General features: G+C 47.1%; 1 protein-coding gene and 1 long non-coding RNA gene across 2 annotated transcripts in view; one reads left to right on the forward strand and one right to left on the reverse strand.

Moving 5' to 3' along the window:
* Positions 1–19,237, forward strand: part of SMAD6 (SMAD family member 6) — a 57,486-nt gene that overhangs the window by 15,040 nt on the left and 23,209 nt on the right. Inside the window, exon 3 of the mRNA XM_083713199.1 lies at positions 2,767–2,844. Within this exon, the coding sequence (XP_083569325.1) occupies positions 2,767–2,844 (78 nt within the window). The remainder of the gene's footprint in view (positions 1–2,766; positions 2,845–19,237) is intronic.
* Positions 11,326–18,484, reverse strand: LOC310831971. Its single transcript, XR_014558074.1, has 3 exons — positions 18,095–18,484; positions 13,226–13,396; positions 11,326–13,072 (listed from the first exon to the last, which is right to left on the reverse strand). It is a non-coding gene; the product is annotated as an uncharacterized lncRNA (long non-coding RNA).

Here is a 19,237-nt window from a genome sequence, read left to right on the forward strand (position 1 = left end):
TTAAGTACTTAACCCGAGGTACCACTGTATTGGGCTAGGATCCGGCAGACCAGAGTTCAAATCCCCACTTGGCCATGAAGCTCATTGGGAGACCTTGGATCAGTCACTGCCTCTCAGCCTAACCCACCTCACAGGGTTTGTTGTGAGGATTAAATGAGATGGAGGAGAACTAGCGCAGTTGTTTAGAGCGTGGTGCTGATAATACCAGGGTTGTGGGTTCTATCCTCATATTTCTGCACTGGAGGTGTCATAATTTCTTCATACCTTCCCCAACCTGGTGCCCTCCAGGTGCTGACTGCGGCTGATGGGAGTTGTAGTTCAGAGCACCTACGCAGTGCACCAAATTGAGTTGCATTCCCTAGACGGAGAACTTTGAGTGACACAACGCGAAGTGAAGCTTTGCTTTCCAGGCTGGTTTGACTGAAAAGAAAAGGGATGGGGGAGGGAGACGCACACACGGAGTTGATCTTGGAGCAAACATTTAGAGCACCTTTTTAATTAAAGGGGTGCAAGCAAAGTCGGGGTGGGTGGAGGAGAGAGGGAGAAAGATCAACAAAGACTTTTAACTTGTTAAAACAAAGTTTCCTTGGTTTCAGCAGGGGAGGAAGGAAGGGAGGAAGGAAACAAGAATAAACAGCTTCAAGAATTTTAATAGTGATAATTAAGTATAGTAACGATGAATTGTTTGGAGGCTTAGTGTAACCTTATCCGTGGCGCTCCCAAGTTCCTACTTGTTTGATTTGATCCACTCAACCTTGGGTTATTTTTGAGGGCAGTTTCAGTGTTTCAGGAAAGGGAAGGGGAGCAGTGAATGGCACTTGGATCTGCAAGGACATGAAACAAAGGGAAATTGGGCTAGTGTGAAGTTCGGTGAGGGGCCACCATATCTCAAGAGGCCTTGGAAGCAGAAGATCCCACAGGTTCAACCTCTGGCACAGCCAGATTTCTTTTTTTAATTGATGAAAAAGTTTATGGTAGTGAGGGTCACCAACGTGAGTGCCTTTTAGACAAATTCATGGAGAAAATATGAACATAAGAAAAGGCCTCCTGGATCAGGCCAATGGCCCATCTAGTACAGCATCCTGTTGTCACAGCGGCCAACCACAGCACATAGTTAACCTATGGAACTCTCTTCCACAGGAGGCTGTGATGGCAAACCAACTTGAATGGCTTGAAAAGGGGATTGAACATATTCATGGAGGGGAAGGCTATCAGTAGCTACTAGCTATGATGGCAATTTTCTGCCTTTACATTAATGCTTCCAAATGCTGGCAGGGGTGGCAACTTGAATAAACTATGGGGCGATGGCATTGGTAAGCCCTGCCCCGCATAATTGATCACAAGATGTGGCACACTCCCCCCAATTGAATGGCAATGTCCATCAACTAGGGGGGCAGCGTCCTCAAATATTTTATGGGGAGGGCTGAAGGGACCTCGGTGCCTAGGAGTTGGCTCCTATGGTTGCTGGAAACCACAGGAGGGGTCCTTGTGCTCAGGTCCTGCTTGTGTGTTTCCCATTAGGGCTTCTGGCTAAGCAGGCTCTCTGTACTTCTCCATCATCTCAGTTCAAGGGCAAAGGAATGGGTTGTGGAGCTGTGCTGCTGAGGGGCATGGCCTGGGAGAGGGGGTGAGTTCTGAGGACCAATGAGAGAGGCCTGTGGGGCCTCATTTGCCCTTAAGTTTCCCAATTCCTGCCACATCCCGTTCCAGGGTACTTAACCAGTCTGCCTTTCACGCATAGCTGCCAACCGTCCCTTATTTGGCGGGAAACTCCCTTATCCCAGTGCCGTGTCCTGCTGCTGTCCCTTATTGATGATGTCCCTTAAATTTCCTGGGTTTCAAAGGAAGCAGCTCCTCTCCCTCCATCTTTGCTTGCCAGGGAGGAGGGAGGCTCCAATTGTGTTGCTTCACTGTGTTGCTCACCCAATAAGGAGTCTAAGAATGACTAGGGGGTGGAGTTTGCATGCCTTGTGCCAATCAAATCGGCCGTGTTGCCTGGGGACTCGCTTTTGCTCAGCGCTTCCCAGCGGAGAGGAGACGGTGGTTTTCCTTGCTGCATCCCCTTTGCCAGGTTGCTGCGCTGTGGGAAACACCGCTTGAGGCTTTGTTTGGCTGCTGGCTGGGCTTTCTGCCTTTGGCTCAGAGGGGCTCAGAAGCTGAACATACCTGTGCCCTGAAAATCCCTTATTTTGGCTGCTGATCCCTTATTTTCGAGGCTGCTGGTCCCTTATTTTCAAATCTGTAAGTTGATGGCTATGCTTTCACCTGTGTTGTCTTCTGGGAGAATTGAGCCAACTTCCTTGATCCAGCAAGCCATCCTATCAAGTGCTCCCAAGAACAACCCCCTAACTCCATGCTTCCCAGTACCTGTTGCCATTTTCCACTTGTCCTTTAACCTCTCTGTCACCCTTCCCGCTTGGGGACTGATTTCTCTGGAGCAAATAGGACATCGGTCTCCACCTTCCAGCCCTGGCCTGCTCAAGGAACCTTCTCCATTTTTGCTCCAGGCGGGTTGTGTAACCAGTAGTGGGATTTGCTTGCTTGTGTGGCTTCACAAAGAGGGCAACATGTACATTGACCCCCTAGAAAGGGCATGGCAGGACTTTAAAGAACAATAAGGATTTGGTTTTGAAATGAAAGCTTTTTTTGTGTGCCAGCGTATTTTGTGTTTTGAGTGAGCGGCAACTTGGGTTTCAGAGTCTTTGCAAATAAGATGCCTGTCTTCTAGGAAATAACCCTTGTCTTTTCTCTTACTTTTGCTTCTAGATCTTTCAGATTCCACCTTGTCATACACTGAAACAGAGGCTACAAACTCGCCCAATGTCACCCCTGGAGAATTTTCAGGTTAGCAGATTTTTCAGTGCATTGAAATCAAGGGACTCTTTGGGGCAACTTTGTCAGACTCAGTGTTAGAAACTGACTCTCTCTTGGGAAATATAAACCAGGAAGTTGAAATGCTCATTTGAATATGGGAAATGAAGGGGTGATGGTTGTGTATATCAAAGGGACCTTTCCCAGGGCTTCGTAGCATCAGAATTTTATCCAAGATATTTGGTAATGGTTTTGCTTGCCATGGAATAGAAAGAGAAAATTAAGGCGTTGGTGTGGTACACACCTAAAAGTAGTGTAGGAGACTCCATGAATTGCAGTTATGTGGGGGGGGGGGGTCAGGATCTCTTAATATGGGTTTTAACCCCATCACTAAACCTCTGGCCCCAGGGCTCCCTATGGAATGTTGTGGCACTTAAAATGGTTTAAAAGCAGTTTACTCTTGCAGTGTAGGCCAGTGTCCATGAACCTGTGGCCCTCCAACTGTTGCTGGGCCATTTGCATTATTTCTGACCATTGGCCATCCTATAGAATCACAGAATTGTAGAGTTGGAAGGGATCCCAAGGTTCATCTAGTCTGACCCTCTGCAGTGCAGAAATCTCAATTAGATCATACATGGCAGATGGTCATCCAGCCTCTGCTTAAAAATCTCCAAGGAGGTCTTCCTCCTGCCACTGCCTTCCGAGAGAGTCTGTTCCACTGTCAAACAGTCCTTAGTATCAGAAAGTTTTCCCTGATGTTTAGAGAATCTCCTTTATTGTAACTTGAAGACCTTGGTTTGGGTCCTAGCCTTTGGAGCAGGAGAAAACAAGCTTGCTCCATTCTCCATGTGACAGCTATTTAGATATTTGAAGACTGCTATCGTTATCTCCCTCAGTCTACTCATTTGCAGGCTAAACATGCCCAACTCCCTCAGTGGTTCCTCATAAGGCTTAGTTTCCAGACCCTTGATCAGCTTGGTCACCCACCTAGGCACACGTTCCAGATTGTCCATATCCTTTTAAAATTGTAGTGCCCAGAACTGGACTCAGTACTCCAAGTGAAGTCTGACCAAGGCAGACCAGAGCCAGGACTACGACTTTCCTTGATCTGGACACTATGCATCTGTTGATGCAACCCAGAATAGCATTAGCTTTTTCCGCTGCTGCATCACACTGCTGGCTCATGTTACGGTTGTGGTCCACTAAGATCCCTAGATCCTTTTCATAAGTACTATTGGCAATCCAGGTGTCCCCCATCTTATATTTGTGCAGCTGGTTTTAATCACACCTGGAAGGCCACAGAGTTGCTAATATGAGTATTTACTGGGGGTGGGGCAGTTAATCTAGAGTTGAGAATCCTTTATCTACCCAGTTTTGTTTCATAATCAGTACATGCCCTCTAAGTATCTCTGCAAATGGAGCTTTGTGTGTATGTTTCCATTTATCTGATTATCTGTTTCTTCAAAAAAATTGTCATAAATATTGGGAACTAATCTTGGCTCGAATTTTAAAGTGGAAATGATCTAGTTTTCCATGGAGCACGATGGAGTTCTGTGTTGCTGTAACAAAAAAAATGTCCCTGCCATGTGAATTGCTGTTATATTTTCCTAATTTGGTGACAGTTGAAAGTTTCTCTCGCACCATATTGCTGGCTTGGGGGAAAAGAAGAAAGAGAACATGCGATCGCTGGGACAGTCTGTCTGCTCCATCAGGCAACCGGTTGTTCGCTTTGCAAATGATCTCTCCTGTTTTGCAGGACTTGGTTTGCCCAAGGGAAACTTGGATAATCAAGTTCTCATACTCCTCTTGCTATTTGTTGTGGAACTCCAAGTTTCACGTTTTAATTAGTCCTGGCTACTGCTTTTGAAAATGTGCTTCATACATTGCCCACTCTTTCAATTTCCCATAGTTTTTTGAGCCAACAGCAAGCCATAAACAAGTTTGCTGAGACCAGGAAGTATAGTATTTCTTGGTTGCCTTCCTAATGTGGTAGGTGGGAGTTTGCCTTCTTCCAGCCCGATGCCCTGCAGATGTTTTAGGCTACAACTCCTTGTATCACTTGTGGCAGCTGCAGACCAAAGTATATGGAGGGCACCAAGCTGAGGGAGCTTGATTTAGAGACCTGTTTGGAAAGAAGCAAAGGGAAATAGGGTGGCCATGGTGGCATGGTTGTAATCAGACCAGATTGACAATTGGTAGAAAAGTGGGATTTTTGGAAGACTCACATGATTTTCTTCTGAAGCTGTGATTTGTTTATTCAGAAATGCGCACATCCTGCTTTCTCTCAAGGCAGGCAGAAAAAAGATGATAATCACATCCGAGTAGTTGACAAATGGCAGTCCATGTGGCCAGGTTTTACTCACTGGTCACGGATCTTCTCCTGGCTGCTGTGGCTTGTTGTTGTCAAATACCCAACTGGTTTAATTTTGGTCTGGTTTGATTTAATGTTTATGTTCTGCTTTTCCAACAACAAGTGTTGAACTTGCAACAACCACGGTGACATTAAAACAGCAACAAGCAAGGCAATCACTATGATATTAAACACAGTAGTGTGTAAGTAAAGCAAATGACAGCGTCAAATTGGTCAAAGCAATTAACACAATTCAATGAACCCCATAGCTGGGGTTGAAAATTTCGACTTCTCCTCCATCTTCCTTTTGAAACATGCAAGGAACCTTGACCAGGGACAGTAGTGACTTGAAGATGCTTTGCAGAGAGGGGCTTGATGGTGGCAAATGTCCTCTCCTCAAATGCTACTGGTGTTGTTGTGGCTGTTTTTCAGCTGTGTCCCCTCAGAGCTGTGGTTGAGTAACTGACATCTTGTTACTCGTGAAGCAGATTTGGCTAGACTTGAGACTTCCAGTTGCCGCTTTGTAACCTGTTAGATCAAGGGACCCGGGTGGCGCTGTGGGTTAAACCACAGAGCCTAGGACTTGCCAATCAGAAGGTCAGCAGTTCGCATCCCTGTGACAGGGTGAGCTCCCGTTGCTCGGTCCCTGCTCCTGCCAACCTAGCAGTTCGAAAGCACGTCAAAGTGCAAGTAGATAAATAGGTACTGCTCCGGCGGGAAGGTAAACGGCGTTTCCGTGCACTGCTCTGGTTTCGCCAGAAGCGGCTTAGTCATGCTGGCCACATGACCCGGAAGCTGTATGCCGGCTCCCTCGGCCAGTAAAGCGAGATGAGCGCCGCAACCCCAGAGTTTGTCACGACTGGACCTAATGGTCCGGGGTCCCTTTACCTTTTGGGGGCCACCACCCCCTTGGTTCCCTGCTCTACCCTATAAAAAAGCTTCCAGAATAGTGGTTTGCACAATCCACTAAGGAAGATAACAACACAATGAAATGCAAAGGAGTAACAAATAATTGCACATTTATTCGAAATCCAATTAACTATTTAGTTTGCTTAACTAGGCCAGCAAAATTAATAACTTGATCCAGTGCTATCTGCTTTTCAAAGTCTGGTGGTCATTTGTAGAGCAAAAGGTCTCAGCCATCCATGCTGTGGGGTGGAGCTGTCTTCCTGACACCAGTGTCACCATTACTTACCTGGGCTAGGCAGGGTCGCAGTGAGTTAGGGGCTGTGTGGGTGCACCAGTTGGAGCACTGGATGAGTCCTGATACCGCAGTACTGACCTCCTTGGCACCATCTAGGTCAGGAGCCGCATTGCCAGCATCAGGAAAGTGCCTCTGCCCCACCACACCCACCTTACTGCTGGCAGAGTTTGAGGCCCATTCTGGACAAGGAGAAAACCTGAAGATGGAACCAGCTAAGGTTTCACTTGCGCTGTTCCCTCATGATTCAGCCGTATAGGATATGACAGTCATCTTCGAATACTCTAAAGGACTGTCATGTGGAGCAAGCTTGTTTTCTGCTGCTACAGAGGGATTCAAATGACCACAAAGGAGATTCTGAATAAACCTTGGAAGAACTTTCTGAGGGTAAGAGCTATTCAACAGTGGAACGGATTCCGTGAGAAAATGGTGGACGCTCCTTCATTGGAAGTTTTTAAGTAGAGGTTGAATAGTCATCTGCTAGGGATTCTTTAGCTGTGATTCCTGCACTGCAGGGGGTTGGACTAGATGACCCTTGGGTCCCTTCCTATTCTATGATTCTGTCAGGAAACAACCGAGGAAATCCAGGGTTTTCCTACCCTCTTTGTCCTCTTGGTGCTAAATCTGAGAGTGGGGAGGAAGTGTTGGGAGAGCATGGACGAATTTGATTCTGACATGCAGGAATTTGAGATATTTCTCCAGCCCCACAACCCAGGAAGGAGAGCTGGCGTTTGGATCGGGGCTTGGCCTATATTGGCTTGTGACTCAGATGTGGAACTTCAGTAAATATAGCTTCTGACCACCGGGCCAAAGGCTCTCATATGAATTTTCAGTATGAAAACTTCGGCGCTTTCAGTTCTAAAATAATGTCTTGGGATGATCCATTTCCACATACAGCCCCCTCTTTAAATAAACCGCAGATGAAAACACACAATAGCTGTGAGCTTCCAGGGGGAAGGTGGCGGATTAGATTCTGTGGTATCTGAGCCCTGCGTTGTTGACGGGAGAAGAAAGCGGGTTTAAACTTCTCTTTGGGAACAAAATAACGATCACTTTGTGACCAAGATTGTAGTGTAACTGGATATTCCCATCTCCTACCATGGAATTTCAAGTGGCGCAACTCTTCATAAGAGTGTAATGTGGGCTATTTATCTTTTCCCCAGTGGGGAGGATTACATATATATAGGATAAGAGACAAGCTGAAGTTAACCCTGAGCGTGCCATACTTGAGCAACGTCAGTGGAGTTCAGTCTCTGGCAGGAGTGGCTGGCCTGGTGTGGCCCCATGGATGCCCCTTTAAGAACTTGGGATACAAGCCCTGTGGGATCAGGCTAGTGGCCCATCTAGTTCAGCATCCTGTTCTCACAGTGGCTGACCAGAAGCCCGAAAAGGAAGCCCACAGGCAGAATCTGAGCCCAAGATCCCTCTCCCCACCTGTGGTTTCCAGCAACCGGTATTCATAAACATTGCTGCCTCTAACTGTGGAGGCAGAGCAATAGCCATCGTGGCTAGTAGCCCCAACAATAGCATGGCATCATGAAATCCAATGAATTTATTTATTTATTTGGAGCGTCTCCACCCCCATCGTTCTGCCCGGACACTGAGGTCTAGCGCCGAGGGCCTTCTGGTGGTTCCCTCACTGCGAGAAGCCAAGTTACAGGGAACCAGGCAGAGGGCCTTCTTGGTAGTGGCACCCTCCCTGTGGAATGCCCTCCCATCAGATGTCAAAGAGAAGAACAACTAGCAGACTTTTAGAAGACATCTGAAGGCAGCCCTGTTTAGGGAAGCTTTTAGACTACTGTATTTTAATACTATTTTGGAAGCCGCCCAGAGTGTCTGGGGAAACCCAGCCATATGGGTGGGGTATAAATAATAAATTATTGTTATTATTAGTTGTTGGTTGCATTTATAATTTCACCTTTTCTCCCAGGAGCTCACAGTGGTGCACGTGATTTCTTCCCCTCCCTCCTCATTTAATCCCCGCAACAACCCTACGAGGTAGGTTAGGTTGAGAGGCAGTGACCTTAGGGGTCACGCCCAGTGAGCTTCTTGGCATGGTGGGGATTTGAACCCCAATCTTCTGTGTCCTAGTCTTGACACTCCCAACTACTGGCTTTCAGGCGGGGCAGGCTGCTAGCAGGTCCTCCATCCAAGCACTGGTTGTAAGTTCAGCAAGGTCATGCGTTCCCAAACCAGATTGACGGAGGGGGGAACCTTTTTCAGCCTGAGAGGTGCATTCTCTTCTGGGCATGCTTCAGGCATGGAGAAATCACATGCCGGTGGTGGGGGGGGAGTGGCAAAGTGGGTGGGGCTATGGATGTAAATTTTCTCCTGTAGGACACATTCCAGCCTGGGAAAAAAGCAGTTAAGGATGGTGTGATACAAGGCTGGGGAGGGTGTGTGGCCCCCAAAGAGTTCTGAGGGCCAGATGGAATGGCGTGGAGGGCCACATTCAGACCCCAGGCCCAAGGTTCCATTCCAAAGAACATGACCTATTATATAGATTTCTGGCCTATCCTCTATTGCAGCCTTTCTCAACTTGTGGGTCCCCAGATGTTGTTGAACTACAACTCCCATCACCCCTAGCTAGCAAGGCCAGAGCTCAGGGATGATGGGAGTTGTAGTCCAAGAACATCTGGGGACCCACTGGTCGAGAACCACTGCTCTATTGGTTCAGGCAGCTCACAGCAATAGCATGAACATGAAAATGATTGAAAAAGGAACTGTACGAAACCAGAGCGCAGCGCTGCAGCAGAATGACCATCAACCCAGCTTCTGGAAACCACAGGAGGGGATAGGGCTCTTATTCTTAGATGCTGCCTGCAGGTTCCCCACAGACATATGGTTGGCTACTGGGAGATCAGGATGCTGGACTGGTGTGATCCAGCAGGGCTGTTCTTGTGTTAATCCATGTGCAGCAGGCCCCCTCCAGTCGACCCCTTCCGAAAGCCTGGTCAGATAAATAAATACAGTCGTACCTCTGCTTATGTATCCCTCTGGATACGTAAACTTTGGGTTGCGAACGTGGCAAACCCGGAAGTGTATACTTCTGGGTTTTGCCGTGCGTGCATGCGCAGAAGGGCACCTCTGGTTACAGACTTTTCAGGATACGGCCGGGCCTCCAGAATGTATCCTGTCCATAACCAGAGGTACCACTGTATGTCTTTAACTGGCGTTGAATAACAGCTGTGCCAACCACATATTATAAGAGGGAGAGAGCTTGTTTCATAGATGTTCCAGTGGATGGGATGCTTTTAAAGTACTTCTCTTTCCTCTTGGTTTTAATGTATGTCTGTGGGGTTTATTGTCCGTTGATGTTTGGTTGTAATGTAAGTCGCTTTGGGTGGCAAAGCAGAACTGACAAATTTAATAAATAAGTTAAATAAATCAATCACATAGAAGCCCCTGTCTCAAAAGGAGAAGTCCCCTAATGATGACACAATATGAAAGGGCCTTTATGAGAGGAGGAAGGAGGCCTCTTTGTTACAAGCGGTTGCATCTCTGCCTGATGCTTATTTAAAGGATGTAGATTTCCCTCCTTGGGCTTCCCCTTCATTTCATGTTATTTGGCCTTTCTCTCTCTGCGTACCCTGTTACAATCAGGCTAAAAAGTCTTCTTGACAAGGTAACGTGTCCGTTGCCAAAAAGTAGTACTTAGAAGCAAAAAAAAAAAAAAAAAAAAAGGCATGGTGGGGGAAGAGGGAAGAGTAAGCAAAGAAAGTAGCTGAGGATACTTCGTTCAGATGTTTTTATATTAAACATTTTTCCCTCTATGGACCTATTTTGCCGATGGGAAATAAAAGGGCATTTCGTTTCCAGTACGCTTCCAAAAAAAGTAAAAATTCTTTGCCCCTTGTGGGCGCTTTCCCCATATGGCCCGAACGATTCCATAAACCTTTTTGGATGAAAATCGCAGAGCGACAGCATGACTGAGCAATTTTGTTGCTTTAAAAAAATAATAATAAAGGAGGGGGAGAATCTCCTTCCCCTCCCCTCCAAGAATACATTCCTTCCCTTTGTTTTCACAAAACCTTTTAACCCTCTTTGGAGCTCCGGGCAAAAGTGACTTCTCAGGCCTCCAAAGTCTTTTCTCCCTGATGAGAAAAAAATTCAACCAAGGCAGTGGGGAAAAGTGTGAATTTCCAAGAGGGTTGCTGTTTTTATTCTTGCGGTTCAAAACAAAAACAAAATTCTGTTATTGTGGTGTAAGCTTTCCCAGAATCCTGAAAAGTGTGGAGCCAGAAGGACATAAGATGTTCTGCTGGACCAGACCAGTGGCCCATATAGTCCAGCATCCTGTTCTCACAGTGGCCAACCAGATACCTGTAGGAAACCCGCAATCAGAACCCGAGCAATAGAGCCCTCTCCCCTCCTGCAGTTTCTAGCAACTGGTATTCGGAAGCATTGTTGCCTCGAATGTGGAGGCAGAGCGTAGCCATCATGGCAAGTAGTCAATAGTCCACCTCTCCTCCATGATCAGACGATGTCTGCACACTTCGTTCTCAAGCAAGAACAACAAAAGATTGTCTGGGCCACAGGTGGGCTTACCTGCAGCCTTCAAGATGTTGGTGGACAGCAGCTCCCATCAACCCTGAGCATTGGCCATGCTGTCTGGGATTAATAATAATAATAATAATAATAATAATAATAATAATAATAATAATATATTATTATTTATACCCCGCCCATCTGGCCGAGTTTCCCCAGCCACTCAGGGTGGCTCCCAGTCGAGTGTTAAAAACAATATAGCATTAAATATTAAAAACTTCCCTAAATAGGGCTGCCTTCAGATGTCTTTTAAAGATAAAATAGCTGCTTACTTCCTTCACATCTGAAGGGAGGGCGTTCCACAGGGCGGGTGCCACTACCGAGAAGGCCCTCTGTCTGGTTCCCCGTAAGCTCACTTCTCGCAATGAGGGAACAGCCAGAAGGCCCTCGGCGCTGGATCTCAGTGTTTGGCGCTGGATCTCAGTGTCCAGAGCTGCCGTCCCATCAACAATGAAGAGCTGGTCTAGAGCAAAAAGCTAAATGTGACTTGCCCTAGAATAGCCTTCTCTTGGCTGTGTGTCCTCCAGGCACCAGGTTGGGGAAGGCAGACCTAGGAGGTAGAGCCACTACTGGACCCTCTCTTAGATGTTGTGCTCCAAGCTCCACTGATGAGGCAGGGGGCTTTGAAACATACCCTAAGAACATTACAAGAGCCCTGATGGATCAGGCCCATCTGGAGGGCACCAGGTTTGGTGGCTGGGGGGGGGGGGGGCGTGCATTGGTTAATTGGACCAGCAGGGGAGGGGCTGCCACCACCCACAATAGTGGAACATGTTTTTGCTTATGAAGTGGACCAATCTCCTATCCAAGAGGTGGTTTATAAAAGTGGTCAGTTGGGAAGATGAATTTGCCTGGAACCACATTGGTTGGCTTTTGGGGGTGAGGGAGAATGATGGTGATGATGGCAGCAGTCTGTTTCTACACTGCTTTTTGTCTGAAGGCTCTCCAAGCAGAAAGGGCTGCAACTCATGGCTGGAGCATCTGTTTTGCATGCAGAAGGACCTCTGCCACCTTCAGATAGATCTGGGAATTACCCCTTGTCTGAAACTTGGCAGAGCTGATAACCAATGGGCCTGATTCAGCATAGTGCAGCTTCTGCTGACCCCATAATCCCAAAGCCAGTGAACTGCATCTTAAAACCTCAGCATAAGCCAATCAGCAGTCAAATCCATGCTAGCTGGCAAGATCACCGCATAGGAGGGCTAGGAAAGGCCCTTTGCCAAGATAGTGTGTTTAAAAGGTGCTTTCATTAATCATGGATTCCACGTCCTTGAGGACTAGAAGCTTGAGCAGACTATGAGAAATACTAAAAAAAAAAAAAACTTTAGTAGAATAAAAGGTGCCGTCCCAGGCCAACTCCCTACCCCATGCTTTTAGGCAAGTAAAGGCTGGGGAACGTTCCTTTCTGGCCAGCCTTCCAAGGGCCACATGCAAGCTAGTAGTGAGTGGAGCCAGAGGGGAAAGTGCTTGGAGCAGACAATAGAACAAGAGACTTTCAATCTCAGGGTTGTGGGTTTGAGCCCCATGTTGGGTGAAAGATTACTGCATCACAAGGGGTTGAACTTGATGACCTTTGAGGTCCCTTCCAATTCTACAATTCTATGTTTCTGTTATTCTGCTTCTGTGATTGTACACACAGTCATACCTCTCTTCTCCATCCGGACAACCAAGAGGCAATATGGGAGCTGAAGGACGTACAGTGGTACCTCGGGTTAAGTACTTAATTCGTTCCAGAGGTCTGTTCTTAACCTGAAACTGTTCTTAACCTGAAGCACCACTTTAGCTAATGAGGCCTCCTGCTGCTGCGCCGCCAAAGCACAATTTCTGTTCTTATCTTGAAGCAAAGTTCTTAACCTGAAGCACAATTTCTGGGTTAGCGGAGTGTGTAACCTGAAGCGTATGTAACCCGAGGTACCACTGTATATCCTGCTAGGACAAAACACTCAGGGTGAAAAGTGGGGTCACAGTGAGGGGGTGTCATGACGAAAGTTCTGAGGGCCAGATAGAAATGCCTGGAGGCCACATTCAGTTCCTGCATCTGAGGTCTCTCTACCCTTGTCCTGGGGTATATACGCGTTTGCTGGTCAAATTTTGTTTTCTTTTTTCGTGCTTAGGAACCAGGTCAGTAATATAGGAGAAACTCTTTGAGTTCTTCTGGAAACCTGTGAGGAGAAGTTATTTAGAGTTACAGTAACTCTCCCCCCCCCCATTCCGCCCCATCCCTCTGCCGCTTTGATGAGGGGGAGGCGTTTATAAGCCTTCCCTCCAAACTCTGTGACCAAGGTTTTTCCACGGAAATAACTTATTAAACGCACAGCTCTCATTGAAGCGATTGAAGTCTGCCCGCTTGGTATTCATCAAAGGTGCCTCCTCTTCCTGGAGGTGCCAAATCCAAACTCAGCAATTTGCTTTTTGGGAGAAAGCTCGGGTCTCAGGAGGGGGGAGGGGGGCCCCTTGTTGGAGAGTCAGAGATGGCGGAAGAATACCTTTAAAAAAAAAAAGGCAGAAAATCAAAACCCTCCCAAAACAAACTGAAGGGAGAGAACTTCAGAGAAACACCCATAATTTCAAAGAATTTCTGGCGGTTGAATCCTGCTGCCCTGGAACACTGGGCATTTGTGTCGATTCAGCTCTTGAGAATACAGCGTTGGCCGTTCCTGGTTCGGCTGCCGACAGCTTTGAACTTTTCAGGAACCTGGCCTGAGACTGTTCCGATTCTTTTCTCATCCCCCCCTCCTCTCTAATCAGATGTAAAACCATAGAACTGGAAATCACAAGAGTTGGGAAAGGGTCCAAGGGTCATCTAGTCCAGTGTTTCCCAACCTTGTGCCTCCAGATGTTTTTGGACTACAATTCCCATCATCCCTTGCCACTGGTCTTGCTAGTCAGGGATGATGGGAGTTGTAGTTCAAAAACAGCTGGAGGCACAAGGTTGGGAAACACTGATCTAGTCCAACCCCAGCAATGCAGGAACTGCAGCTAAGGAATCCCGAGTCCATTCCACTGTTGGAACAGCTCTTGCCATCAGAAAGCTCTTCCTAAGGTTGAGTTGGAATCTCCTATCTTTCCATTTGAATTCATTGTTTTGGGTCCTGCACTCTGGAGTAGCAGAAAACAAACTTGCTCCATACATCACGATACAGCTCTTCAGAGAGAGAGGGAACACAAAGAAGCTGAAATGTTTGCAATGTGATAATTTGCATTTCCAAGCTAGAAATGTGTTATGCAAATCTATAAAATGTACAGAGCAACCTGCTATTTGCATTTTGTGGATTTATGGGGGTGGTCAGATTAGTTGTGGTAAAAGGAAGGGAAGAATATATCGATGGAGGAACACACCCTTCAGCCAGACCCCAGGACACCAGCCCACCATCAACCCTGCTTTTCCATTGGCTGTGTTCACACACACTTTGTTATTTCAGTTTTTTAAATAAAGAATCAGAGAATGGCTCATCTGAAAAAAGGTATGTACCTAAAGAGAGCATGAGAAGGAGGGAGGTCTGCTTTAACCTTTTCCAGATGAGGAAAAATTCCAGTTCTGAGGGTGGTGGTTTGATGGATAGAAATGTGTCAAACTGATGTTTAGCTTTTGTGTCAGGACAAAAGTACTTTGCATAGAAAGCCTCCCTCCCCGCCCCCTTACAAATGTTTGGATCTGAACGGCCATAGCAGTCTCTTGTTTGGGAAAGAAGCATTTTTGCGTGCCCATTGGTCATGCAAAGAAGATTTAAGTAGGACATACAGTACCATGACGTCTTACGCTTATTCCACTTGCGCAGTTCAAGGCTGCTTGAAATCCCACAACCACCCAGTCCATGGAGATGGCTTTGCTGTCTCACCTCTTGCTGGGTTTGGGATGCTCCTGCAGCCCTGTGCGATTTTGCAAGAGCATCCTAGGGTTTCTGGAGCCGGTGTGCCAGTTCCGAAAGCCCCCAGGTGTTTGCATGGGGTTTGGGTTACTAGGCCTTTGAGTATGCGTGTTTTTGTGTATATATAGAACCCTTGGAACCGAAACACACACACACCATGTAATATCTGATCGTACTGTGCCAAGGTGCTGTACTGTGCATTGCGTTCCTGGATTTGATTCAGAGGAAGGAATGCAGCCATTGTGGAAGTTATGAAGGAAGCTGCCTTAGACCAAGTCAGACGATTGGTCCATCTAGGTCAGCCTTCCCCACAACTATGAGACTCTTAATCTCAGGCTTGTGGGTTTGAACCCCATGTTGGGCAAAAAGGTTACTGTGTTACAGGGTGGCTGGACTAGATGACTCTAAAATTCTACGATTCTTGTGCCCTCCAGATGTTTGGACTGCACCTCCCAATATCCCTTCCCATTGGCCATGCTGGCTGGTGCTGATGGGATTTGGAGGAATGCGACGCATTGGCCACCTCAATCGAGCTCAAGGGGGCTGTTTGCCTTCCGCGACTTTCGCCATGCCTCTTGTTGTCTTGGCTGGGTTTGCCACTTGGGTGCTGTTACAAGCAAGCACTTTGAAGTCCGTGGCATTTTGGCACACCCTGATATTAGAAGTGGCAGTGTGTGCCAAGCCAGGCCCAAGATCTGGAGGCAGATGGTTCATGCCTAATTTGCATCAAGGAGAAGACAGTTTGGGATGATGTTGGCACAGTGGCTGGCTGTAGTCTTTCCCGTGGCTCTTTGTTTTTAGCTGGTTTGGCAACCAATGGAACCCAGCCTCTGAAGGACCCAGAGGCTGGGCTTGTGTTCAGATCTTGAGCCTTATTCAGCCAAGAACCCTTTGTCCACCTGTCCTGGATCCACACTCCCCTTGGCATCTCTTGAGCGGTGGCAGCCTATCTTATTTACCCATAACACTTACCCAGATACGTAGAATGTAGACTTGCATTTTCATTGCTCTTCAAAGTTACTTTTAATTTTATGTGTGTGTGTGTGTGTGTGTGTGTGTGTGTGTGTCTTACAAAATTCTACACACGTAAAAGTTTTAAATTGTTGCTTTTAACTGCCTTTGCTGATAATATTATTGCTTTATTCTTTTTGTAAACCACTGTCATGTTTCTTTTCTTTAAACAATCAAATGGTGTATAAATTTTATGAAAAATAAATCAAAACCTTAAACATGGCACACAGGCACTTGCCCTCCGGGCATCCTTTCAAGTGGTCTGAGGGCACATACATTGGGTTGTGTTGCACACTTGCCTCCCTGGCACACAGTTGAATGCAGCCTTCACCAACCTTGTAGTCCCTGGATGTTATGCACCTCAACTTTATTGACTCTCCAAGAGGAGAAAGTCATAAGTGTGAGCCAGGCCTCTGCTTGCACCCTTCTAACACACCTCACTTGAAAGCAAAGTTTTTGTTGCTGGGGGCAGTTTTGATTCAACTGATGAAAGGGATGTGCAAGGGAGTGACTCCCTCCATTGGCAAGCTTACCTTGGTGCACAGCTGGGGCTCTTAAGTTAGGAGTAGAAATCTACATCTTTATGTAGGAAATGGCGGAAGCTGCAGATGAGCAAAAGGGAGGGTTGTGCCCAGAAAAGCATGGGTAGAAACTCCTGGTGTCAGAACATAAGAAGCTGCCCTCTGCTTGGGTCCCATCTGCACTTTACATCATACCACTTGAAACAGTCATGGCTTCCCCCAAGGAATCCTGGGAACTGTAATTGGTTAGGGGTGCGGAGAGCTGTTAGGAGAGCCCCTCACCAAGCCACGATTCCCAGAGTGGTTTAGCGATCAATCCTCCTTCTGGGAATTTTAGCTCTGGGAGAGGACTAAGTCTCCTAACAAACCCTTAGCAAACTACAGCTCCTGGGATTCTTTGGTGGAAGTCACCATGGTTTAATGTGGTATGATACTGCTTTAAGTGTCTAGTGTGGACAGAGGCACCAGTCAGACCATGGATCCCTGTAGTTGCTGTTGTCAGTTTTGACCAGCAGCAACTCTCCAGGGTTTTCAGTCCTTAGTCTTTCCCAGCCCTACCTGGAGATGCTGTGTGGGGTGGAATCTGGGACCTTTTGCATGCAAGGCTGATGCCCCACCACTGAGCTACGGACCTTCACCCTGTTGGTTAGAGTTTCATGCCCAGGAGAAGTCTGAAGATGCTTTCCACTGAGATTCTGTGATAGCTGGTGGAAGAAGTTCAAACCCCCCCCCCCAACCTCTCTCCATAGCAAAAAAAGGTTAAGACCAACCACTTCCTCCAGGCTTTGCTTTCAAACTTGGACAGGCTGAGGAAGTGCATTCTGAAATCTGAAAAGTGTTTTATGAATCTGCTGGGAATGCAAAGCGGGGGGGGGGGGGAGGATAGCAGTCACTAGCCCCCTTTTCAATAGAAGAGGGCTCTGTATTCTGCTGACTGCCAAACATTTATGGGATTGGCCCAGCGCCGGCCAATTGGCCAGCTCCAGCAGGCTGTGTCCTTCCGCTTTCTTGCTTTTGGAAGTAATTTGTGTTTTCAAAATAATAAATAAAGTGAACCTTGTTTTACAGTTGGGAAATGCTGTTGGCTGTAGCTTGCCTTTCCGCCTCAGAGCAGGGTGTGTTTTCCCCTTTCGGTTCACTTTTTTATTTAGCAAACGCCATTGTTGTGGAAAATGTTGGGGGTAATGGGCTCACTGTTTTCCAGGAATGGTTTCTAAGACTCGGATCTTCCTTATCCCTGGGTGACAGCACATGCAATTTCTGGATCCCCATGCCACCATGACCTGGTTGGGGCAAGAGCTGGCCTTAGAGCTAGGAACCTAGAGAGCTGCCTTATATCGAGGCAGGCTATTGGTCCATCCAGCTGAATAAAGTCCATGCTGACTGGAAGCAGACTTTCAGATGAAATGGATCCCAGCATACCAGAAGATGCTTGGTTGACCTGAGGACTTCTTCATACAAAGCACCTAGCACAATATTGTCTACAGTAGAGGTAGCCAACATTGTGCCCTCCAGATATTGCTGGACTACAACTCCCATCAGCCTTAGCCAGCATGGTCAGGGATGATGGGAGTTGTAGTCCAATAAGAACTGGGGGGCACCCCATTAGCTGACCAGCATTGACTTTGGTTGGTTCAGGCATGTAGTATTCCCAGCCCTGCCTGGAGGTTCCAGAAAGTTTCTGCATGCAAAGGTATGGATGGTCCTTCCCCTCTACCTGTTGAGGATGGATGTCATTCTCAACAAAGGTCTCTTAGATAAGGCATGAGGAATGTTTGCCTACCTTATGCTTCTCTCCAGACTTTGATGTCTTGGTTTCGTCCCTTCTTGCTCTTCTCCACTGGTGTCCCCTCGCCCCTTGTTTCCTGTTTGTGGACCACTGGTAGCCCACGGACAACAGTGAAAGCACTGTTAAGCTCCACTGTTGTTATGGGTATTGCGACACAAATGGCACTTGTCTGTAAACAGTCGCAACATTTTCCTTTGAAACACTGATTAAGCATTCCCTGTTAAGACACCCTCAATTTTATGTCCCAGATAGGCTGTATAGAATAAGGTTACCAGACGTCCCCATTTCCCGGGGACAGCCCCCAGATTTACAAATCAGTCGCCTGACAAAATCCTATCATTCCTATTAAAATTGAAAAGTGTCCCCGGATTCATTGAAAAAAATCTGGTAACCGTAGTATAGAATTGCGAAAATGAAAAGGAGAAATTGAAAAACACTCAGCTTTCTCCTGATTACAGTACTTGGGGTCTCGTCATCCTATTTGTACCTCACCTGACTGTGTTGCTCAGTCCACTTAGGGTCATGTGTCCTTTGCCAGTGAGTGCAGGGGTTAAGTGAAAGGAAACTGTGGATCAGGCTGGGAAGTGAACATCCAGCAAAGTTGGAAGTTTCAGAAGGGACTTCTTCCTGCAGCACATAGTTATAAACTACGCCATTCACTCCCAAAGGAGGCAGTGAGAGGGCCAGCAACTTGGATGACTTTCAAAGAGGATTTGACAAATTCATTGAGGAGAAGGTTATCGGTGGCTACTAGCCATGAAGACTATGCTGTGCTGCCCGTGCTTAAAATCAGGAATGCTTCTGAATACCAGCTGCTGGGAAGAGCAGGAGGGGAGACTGCTCTTGTGCTCCGGAGCTGCTTGTAGGTTTGCCATAATGGGCATCTGGAAGGCCACTACAAGAACAGGATGATGGACTAGATCCAGCAGGCACATCTCCTGTTCTTCAGCCTTGTGAGGAGTGCTGAGTAGTGGGAGTTATGGGTAGAGTGGAACCTGACAGTCCTACTGCCTTGGGGAGCCTCCAACTAGAGCTACGAAGAAATCGTCAGACTTTTGCTTGTGAGGTTTTAATGCAGGGGTCAGCAACCTGCAGCCCATCGGCCCACAGGGGTCGTTTAAATGGCCCATGAGCTGC

Source organism: Podarcis gaigeae (genome assembly GCF_964106915.1).
Source record: "Podarcis gaigeae genome assembly, chromosome: 14".
NCBI classification, from domain to species: domain Eukaryota; kingdom Metazoa; phylum Chordata; class Lepidosauria; order Squamata; family Lacertidae; genus Podarcis; species Podarcis gaigeae.